The sequence below is a fragment of the Choloepus didactylus genome, chromosome 10, assembly GCF_015220235.1.
Source record: "Choloepus didactylus isolate mChoDid1 chromosome 10, mChoDid1.pri, whole genome shotgun sequence".
Classification (NCBI taxonomy): domain Eukaryota; kingdom Metazoa; phylum Chordata; class Mammalia; order Pilosa; family Megalonychidae; genus Choloepus; species Choloepus didactylus.
The window spans coordinates 53,327,711-53,337,589 of NC_051316.1; the positions used below are offsets into that span (position 1 = coordinate 53,327,711).

General features: G+C 36.5%; 1 protein-coding gene across 1 annotated transcript; it reads right to left on the bottom strand.

Moving 5' to 3' along the window:
• Positions 1-679: 679 nt before the first annotated feature.
• Positions 680-8,014, bottom strand: LOC119545193 (prorelaxin-like). The gene is made up of 2 exons (XM_037850756.1): positions 7,810-8,014; positions 680-1,029 (listed from the first exon to the last, which is right to left on the bottom strand). Exons 1-2 carry the CDS (start codon positions 8,012-8,014, stop codon positions 680-682), a joined length of 555 nt encoding a protein of 184 aa, XP_037706684.1.
• Between the last annotated feature and the right edge of the window lie 1,865 nt (positions 8,015-9,879).

The following is a 9,879-nucleotide window of genomic DNA, read 5'->3' on the forward strand; positions in this document are numbered from 1 at the left end:
TGTAAATTCTCGAATAATAAACATAAAATATTTTCCTGTACTAACCTAGTTCTTCTGTAATATACAACACTGAGTTGTTTCTTCTCATCTATGTATGTTTATTCATTTTTCTGCTTTTGACAAAAAGTTCAATTTGTTAAGCTCTTAGAAGGTAAAGCTTGGAGAAGAACACTAGTTTAAAAATTGAGATTATATAGGCTCCAGCTAAATTAAATTGATTTGGCAACTAATCTGATTTTTGCAATGAATAGTTCAATAAGACATAAAATGCTTTTCAAATCTATTAGAAAAGTCCAAGTTTTGTGGCTTTATGTACATTTGAGTAAAAGCTAGTGTCAGTAAAACATTTAGGTCTATTTTTATCTACCAGGTATTAGCCATTGTATAAACTCAATGATTATGTATGGTTAAAATGATAGACTTTATTATCATTTAAGTTGGAAGCAGTAAAATGCAATTAATGTAATTATACCATTAACAAAAAAGGCAAAAAGACTTCTAGCATGAAAAGTATTATTAATAGAAACTATTACAATGCAAAACTATAACAGTGCATTTGCCCACCAAGTAAAAGATTCAAACACTAATAATGATTTCTAATAATCAGTAGTGCCTGACAGAGGCATCAGTGAATATGCCATGGAGAATACGTGTGCATATAAGTAGAGAAATATACAATTTAGAAAGAGCATGCTCTAGCTAGAGCTCTTCTGGTACATCCTATTTGACAACATGCCTCACTCAAAGACAGAGGGAGCAGTCTCTTTTTACGGGAATGGTTACTCAAGCCTACATCATGTAATTTTAAAAGACGGTTTTTTTCTGCTTCACTTTGTGCCTGAACCATTTTCTTATATTCTTCAAAGGCGAGTTGTAAACTCTCTGAGCCAGGTACAGATAGTCGTAACTCCTTCAACGATGGCTGCATCTCAGACAGTGTTGCCTTCAGCTCCTGTGGCAAATTAGGAATGGATTCCGACATCATATTTAAGGTTTCTGCATCTTCGTTGATGGGTGATGGCACAATTTCTGTTAAGTTAAAAAAGTAAGAGAGGATGAAAGCATATTCATGTCAAGGATAATCAGGAAAATTATAAAATTTTGCATGGATATACAAGGCAAGCATTGACTCAATATAATTAAACATTGAAACAGAATCAGCAAGTTTACTAATATCTGAAAAACTTAGCTTATTTATAGTTGGGCATCTTAAAGTACTACAATATAACCAAGGTTTTGCTTCACTCCACTGTACCCCTCTGTTGTCACTTCCCATGACCCTCATACAGATTTTATCTTGGCAGTTTTCATTCTTCCTGACTCTGATCTCTTTCTGATTATCTTTCTGAAGTCAACCTGGCCATAGAAAACATTCAGTTTGACCATAGATCTATTTTTCTTACTTGAGTAATATTCTTTCATTGATAAACAACTTCTGTGTTATGATAGTAACTCTTGCAAAGCATATTAAGTATTTTAGGCTACTAGGTGTTCCATGTTGGAAAATTACTGTGCCAGGATAGTTAAAAGATTGAATTTTCAATTGCCCTGATCTAATAGGCAGGAGATACAACTCTCTGACTTCTTCAAACATCTATTTAACAATTTCTCTTCCCCAGAGTATTTACTCCAAATAAGTGGCATTTTATATTAAAGAGAGAAATGGATTTAAAGAACACTGACTCCAAATCACTGCCTTTAAATAGAGTTTGCATATGACCCAGCAACTCCCAGGTATACCCAGCTATATCAAGGAAATATCTAGGTATATTTCTAAGAGAAATGATACATATATCCACACAGAAACTTGTACCCAAATGTTTATGGCAGTGTTATTCATAATAGCCATGAGGTGGAAACATCCCAAATGTCAATCATGGAACAAATGGATGAACAATATGTAGTACACAAACAACAGAATATTATTTTGCTACAAAAAAGAAAGAAGCATAGATTCATCCTACAGCTTGGATCAATTTTGAAAACATTATGAAAGAAGGCACAAAAGCCCGCATACTATATGATTCCATTTATATGAAATTCCAGAATAGGGAAATCTATAGAGACAGAAAGTAGATTAGTGGTGGCTTAGGGCTTGGGAGGCAGAGGGAATGGGAAAGGAAGGTGATATCTAAAGGATATGGGGTTTCTTTTTGAGATAATTGACTATGGTGATGGTTACACATATCCGAATATGCTAAAAACCACTGAATTGTATGGAATGTGAATTATATCTCAATAAGTCTGTTTTTAAAAAAAGAGTTTAATATTTGTGTGGTGTGTGTGCACTGAGTAATGTACTGTGTATGCTGTTTATTCCAATGCTGTGGATCAGCCACTGCTCAAGTTCTTTGTGTCCCCTGGAAGGAAACCTGTTATTCAAGAGCATTGCAGCATGGGCAAAAGTGAGGACTGGAACTTTGGCTGGGAAGCAGGTGGAACCTGTTCATGTCTTCATTCTTCTTTATGCCCATTCAGTTCAGTTTGAATATTCAGTAACTGATACCATCCATATATAAGAAATAAAAAGGAAAATTTCCTCCTCTCAAAAAACAAGTCACATAAACCTTCTGCTAGCTTTACCCATCCCAGTTACAGAATTTACAGTTTTAGCATAAAAGAATTGCAAACACAGATGAATCAAAATTATAGAGTAAACTTGGATCAGTTCTTGCTGCTCTTCTTAATGAAGAGTTCTATAACAAGAGTCTCAGTTGCTCTCCTTTTAGCCAATAACAAACCTCACTGGTGGGAGTTTGGCAGTGGAAAGAAAACAGTACTCTAGCATCTTGTCCTTCCTCCTAATGGCCCTCATCATTTAAGTTCTAAACTGTCAATGACAGGTGGAAATTCATACTATTTTTAAGTGCCTCAGAAGTTTTGGCATTTCCCTCAGTAAGCTATCCTAAGTTCAACTTCAAGCTCTTCATAAAAACCATTCCTCACTGCTAACTTAAACTTTCTCTAGTTAGGGCCTTATTGAATGCAGAAGAAAGCTGGTTTCCATTTAATGATAACTTTCCTTATACTTAAAGCCAATTAATGCATCAGGCAAAAGAGTTGTACTTTCTATTATGTTTATTCATGGCCTATGTTTTTGGTACTCTTATTAAAATTATTTTTCTTAATTTTGAATCATTTTCTAATCTGCCATCTAAACTTACACAAACAAATAAGTATCTCCTAATCATTCTATCTTGGACTAAATTCACACTAACATAGTCTTCCTCTAATGGAAAAATATATCTTATTTTTCAAAGATGCCCAGTGAAGGTTATTTTTGCACACATTATGAGAAAAACTGGTTGCCCCACAATTTATTAATTTAAAAACAAATAGAGGGGAATAGGTGACCCACGGACACCATCTGCTGGTTAGTTAGAGAAAGTGTATGCCACCAAGCTGCAGTTCTGTCAAATTAGGGATCAAGTAAAGCAAATGCCAAGAGGCCAAAAACAACAGAAAATCTTAAAGCATATGATAAAACCAGACAATATGGAGAACCTAAACCAAAACACCCAAATCAAAAGATCAGAAGACACACAGTACTTGGCACAATTAATCAAAGAATTACAGACAGGCAACAAGAGCATGGCTCAGGATATAAAGGACATGAAGAAGAGCATGACACAGGATGTAAAAGACATAAAGAAGACCCTAGAAGAGCATAAAGAAGAAATTGCAAGAGTAAATAAAAAAATAGAAGATCTTATGGAAATTAAAGAAACTGTAAGCCAAATTAAAAAGACTCTGGATACTCATAATACAAGATTAGAGGAAGTTGAACAACAACTCAGCCTCCTCAAGGACCACAGAACAGAAAATGAAAGAACAAAAGAAAGAATGGGGAAAAAAATTTAAAAAATCGAAATGGATCTCAGGGATACGATAGATAAAATAAAACGTCCAAATTTAAGACTCATTGGTGTCCCAGAAGGGGAAGAGAAGGTAAAGGTCTAGAAAGAGTATTCAAAGAAATTGTTAGGGAAAACTTCCCAAACCTTGTACACAATATAAATACACAAAGCATAAATGCTCAGCAAACTCCAAATAGAATAAATCCAAATAAACCCACTCCAAGACATATTCTGATCAGACTCTCAAATACTGAAGAGAAGGAGCAAGTTCTGAAAGCAGCAAGAGAAAAGCAATTCACCACATACAAAGGAAACAACATAAAACTAAATAGTGGCTACTCAGTGGCCACCATGGAGGCGAGAAGGCAGTGGCATGACATATTTAAAATTCTGAGAGAGAAAAATTTCCAACCAAGAATATTTATCCAGCAAAACTCTCCTTCAAATTTGAGGGAGAGCTTAAATTTTTCACAGACAAACAAATGCTGAGAGATGTTGCTATTAAAAGACCTGCCCTACTTCAGGTACTAAAGGGAGCCCTACAGACAGAGAAACAAAGAAAAAGAGAGAGAGATATAGAAAATTTTAACAGACATATATAGAATATTACATCCCAGGTCACCGGGACACATTCTTCTCTAGTAATCACAGATTTTTCTCCAGAATGGACCGTATGCTGGGTCATAAAAACAAGCCTCAATAAATTAAAAAAAAATGAATTTGTTCAAAGCACATTCTCTGACCACAATGGAATGCAAATAGAAGTCAATAACCATCAGAGATTTGGAGAATTCACAAACACCTGGAGGATAAAAATGAGGGGGAGATAAAAACATTCCCGGATAATCAAAAGCTGAGGGACTTCATCACCAGTAATCAGTCCTATAAGAAATGCTAAAGGAAGTTGAGCAGGCTGAAAGGAAGGGACACTAAACAGTTGACTGAAACTACATGAAGAAATAAAGATTTCCAGTAAAGATCACATGGTAAATATAAATACCAATACTACTGTATTTTTGATTTATAACTCCACTATTTACTTCCTACAGGATCTAAAATACATAAACTGTAATGATAAATCAGTGGTTTTGGACTCAATGTAAAATATGTAATTTTTTACAACTACATAAAGGTGGGGGAATAATGGAGTATAGGAACATAGTTTATGTGTCATATTGAAGTTAAGTTGGTATCAAAGAAAAACAAGATTGTTATAGATTTAAGATGTTAAATTTAAGCCCCACAGTAAACACAAAGAAAGTATCAAAGAATATGACTATAGAGATGAAAAGTAGAGTAGGGGTTCTGATAAGTGGGGGAAGGGGCAATGGGAAGTTAAGAAATGAGAGTAGGGTTTCTGTTTGGGGTGAAGGGAAACTTCTAGAAATTGATGGTGGGAAGGTGATAGCATTGCAACATTCTAAATGTGATTAATCCCTAATGGAATGCTAGGGAGGGGGTGGAATGGGAAGATTTAGGCTATATATATATATGTTTCCACAATTAAAAAAAAAAAAGTCTAAATAGATGACAATTAAATGCCAAGGATGATCCTGGATGGGATCTGAGGATGGAGGAGAGGAGGCTCAAAGGGACACAGATGGGTCACACACACACACACACACAAAAGGAAATATAGAATGTAAGCTTTGTATCAATGTTGAATTTCTTGAACTTCTTAGCTGTGCTTAATAAGATTGCATCAAAGAATGTTCTTGTCCATGGGAAAAGTATATGTGAATTATATTGTTTGTTCAAAGATATGTGCAGCTTGCTCACATATGTTCAGAGGACAGAGCAATAGATAATGGATGATAGAGAGGGAGGGAGGGAGAGAGGGGAGGGAAAGAAAGAAATGGTGGTGTGACAGGATGTTAAAGGTGGTGGATCGGGGTACCAGGGTATGATGGAGTTCTATGTATGGGGTTTGTACTGGTTTTGCAACTCTTCCTGTACGATTGAATTTATTTCAAAATAACATTAAAAAAAAGAAAAAAAAAACAAATAGAAGCTATCTAAAGGTAGAGATTAAAACTCATATGAATCACAAATTACTGACATGCACCTCCAAAATGATTCTTACCTAGTAATATAAACATTTTTCTTAATCCCCTCTTGGAGGCAATATTTCTTAGGTTTTCTCAGTTAGATTATATACCAGGTAACTGTAGAGATAATTCCTTCAAAACTGATTCATAATCACTAGTCTCTCCTGAGGAAATGGTCAGAAATTTTGCCAGATGTATCTATATGTGAATGTGATCAGCAAACCATTTTTAGGCAACAATTTGGAAACAATCTAAATGTCCACCAAAAGAATGGTTAAATATATCAAGGCAGATGTATATCATGGACTATTACACAGAAATTTAAAATCTTTTTGGAGAGTAACAATGTGAAAAAATGCTCGCAGTATAATGTTAAATGAAATCACAGGAGATATACATAATGTATCTCTAGAAGTTAGTATTGTTTTCCAGTTCCTCATTTAATTTATAGGTATTTTAATTTTCTTATTAAATTCCCATATATTTTTCAAATGCTATATCTATGATATTTCATTTCATTTCTCACTGTGGCTTTCTATACTTTTTCCATCTTTAATATGATCATTATTACTTATTTAGCGGAAGAAGTGAAATAAAAAAGCAAAAGGCAATACAATCTGGTCTTCTGTAGTTTGAATTAATAAATTCCTAGATGCTGTGGTATTCAGTTTTTTGATACAAGTATTGTATAAAAATATATTAACTAAATCAAGGTCTGAATAGCAATGTAGAAAAGTAAATAGCTTTAAATCATGATTTAAATCCAGGTACCTAAGTACATGTACTGAGTGTGCACTTGATTTTAAATGATGATCATTTATATTATGATATGTATTTAGCCTATAAATTATAGTTTTAGTTTTTGTAAATGGCATATATGATGTGAAATGAAAGAATTGGTCTTGTCTTTTCTGAATTTAATATGACCCCTTACGCTGATTACACTACTCTATACCTCTGTAAGAGCTTATTTTGCTAGTTTAGCTCAGCTTCCAACTTATCTTTATAAACTCTTCTATATCTACAAAAGCATTAAACAAAACAAAACAAAACAAAAAAACACTGTTCCAGACTTGAGCTGTACTCATTTGAGGTCTTACTTTTAAAGAAAATGGGGGCAATCTCCCAAGGCCTGAAAATGCCAGTTAGGGTTCAGCTATGACAGTCTGAGGGGCAGGTTTCTCTTGACTCTGATCCTTTTCAGTTTTTCATAGGCACTCCAGCTCCTTAATCCTCTTCCAGCCCCTGTGTCCCAACTTTACTTCAAGAACCAGTTCACAGAGGTAGGAGGCCAGGCTCTCCCTTGTGGTGTGGTTTGAAAAAGAAAAAACTGTTTGATGGCATAGCCCAGCTTATTTACAAAGGAGGACCGTCTTTAAATCTAAGGTCCTTCGTTGTGTACCCTAATAGGACCCTAATCAGAGGTTCAGAATGCTGCCTAGTGCCCTTTGGCGCACAAGTATGCTTGATCACCAGCTATCCACCTCACTTTTTGCCCCTTCTCATCTCAATTCAAGATGCCTCGTGCATATGTCGCATCTCCAGCACGCCTGTCTGCTGGGCGGTTGCTTTCCTCTGGTTCCGAATGTGTCACCGCCTCCTGCGGAACCTGAGGGAAGGGTGATGCTTCTGCGGCTCACCCCACCTTCACCCCCACCCCGCCCCATCGCCCTGGTTGATAGGTGGTAAAGTGCACAAGCGCCTCTCAGTGAGCTGGTAGCTATTCCTGCAACTTCTCAGTCCTGCTGGTGAGATTCCGGGTGAGAACCTGAAGTAAAAGCAAGTTACAAAGAAAACACCTAAAATGAGGGATCGGGCGGGCCTTGCCGGCTGCGGTTCCGATTGGTCCGCCGCTCGCCGCCAACCAGTGGGAACTGCGGACCGGTCGGGAACAGAAATCTCACCTGTAGGGGATCGGGAGGGAATCTGTGGCTCTTCCTCGCTCAGAGCGGTACTCCTGACCATACCGCACACGGCAATCCATTCACGGACTAATCTGCGGCCGCATAGCTTAAGATTCTCGTCCATCTCCTGGGCTGGGAGCCCCCTGGGAAGCTGGCTCAGCAGCAGCCAGACTCCTAGCAGGTGGGACAAGAACCGACGTGCCATCCTGGACCCGGATTCTCCTGCTGTGAGAGCTTCTGCTTTCTCTAGTGGCTGCTGCTGTTGCCCGCGGGCCGCTGTCCCTGCCTGGCTCCACCAGACTTTTATAGCCCTAGGTCTACCACTTAGACCTTGAGTCTAAGGTCCCCAGCCCCACCCCTTTCCCCCGCTTGCCTTCATAGAATTTTCCCTTCTGCTTTTGTTCACCTTCTCTCCCCTCCCTCCATTAGCCCATCCTTCTGCTCTTGGCTGGCCTTTTTTGTTTGTTCTTTCCTCTCATCTCTTACCCTCAAACCTTTTTGTATGCTTACTTAAAGTTACTCAATATTTGAAGGCTTTTCTTTATTAGAAAGCAAGGCTTAGCTATTACACTAAATTACATAAAAATTAAAATTAATATCACCCATATTCTCACAACATAGAAATTTCCAGTGTGGATACTTGTATAATCTTCTAATTTATATAAATTTACCCTTATGTTAAGTACTATAGGATCTGGTATATCAAACCATAAAAATATAATTGATGAATGAATAAATTATTGACAAGTGGATAAATTTAAATCTGAATCCTGTTAGGACACTAGAATTCCCCATTTTAGGCTTGTACAATGTTTTATGTTTACAACTCACTTTTCCATTCATTATTGCAGAGCATCAGACTCAAACATAGACTGAACTTCAGAGGTCTATAATTACAAGAATACATAGGCACCTCTAGGGTTTCTTGTTAAGTCTTAGGGGAGCATTGGATTGGAAGGTTTTACAGTGGGGGTGGGGATCAGTCTTTTACTTTCTACCAATTTCTTATTTTCCTTCGACTCTTTAGGGAGATTGATTGCAATCAGTTATCTAAATATATTAATTTGAGATTTTATTCTTCATCACTAGAAACTGGAGGACAAAAATATTTATATGCAAACAAACAGAAAAGATAAAAAAGCAGTGGAATCCCACAATCTCAGAAAGAATTTTGGTAATACATATTTCAGCACAAAAATATTATATCTTTATTGTTTTAATGTGTTCTATGTTTGTTGTATTTGGTGAGAAGTAATTTTTTACACTTTCTAATTTAACTTTTAAAAAATTCAACACAGTTGTTCAGATAATATCCTCATTAAACAACCCTTCTAGATGATCAGAAAACTTTTAAGAACAAATAGAACCACTTGTTTAAATTCCTTATTTGTTTTCAGAATTTACTTAGATTAGCTCAGCTCCACTCAGGTAAATCAGGGACTTGGAATAAGTTAGGGTAGCTTTGAAATAAAGTAATAACAGTTTCTTAGTTAGACATGCAACTATGGTATAGAATAATTTTAATTTCTAGATCACTGTAATTTGAATAGGGTCCAATTAGTTTTGACCAAATGTTAAGCATTGTGTAACTCTTCAAATAACACCTGACTAGAGCATGTTCAGTCTGTGCTTTAAGGTGGGTTTTTAATTCTGAGGCTTGGAAGGAATTTTTGTGTGTTGACAGTCCTTATGAAAACAATCCGCCTGTAAGGCTGCCCTTGAAAAGTAAATGCTTAATTTCCAGAAGACTTTGCCTCTGTGGCCTTATGTAGTTCTTGCAACTGTCTAGAGAAAAGGCAACTTCTCCATTTATGGAGAGACGAAACAAGTTGAAAGAGCTCAAGTAACTTGTTCAATGCAACTTTGGCTAGCACAAGTGCCCAAAGTGGGCTCACCCTACTGCTAAGGGCCACATACCAATTAGGGCTTCACAGCCTTAACAGGCACAATTAAGGCTTTGTGTATACTTAAAAAGAAAACATTTAAAAGAGAAAAAAAAAAATGTGACCTTGCATAAGGGCTGGAACTGGGATTCTACCCACATCTGTTTGATTCCAAAGCTTTAACTTT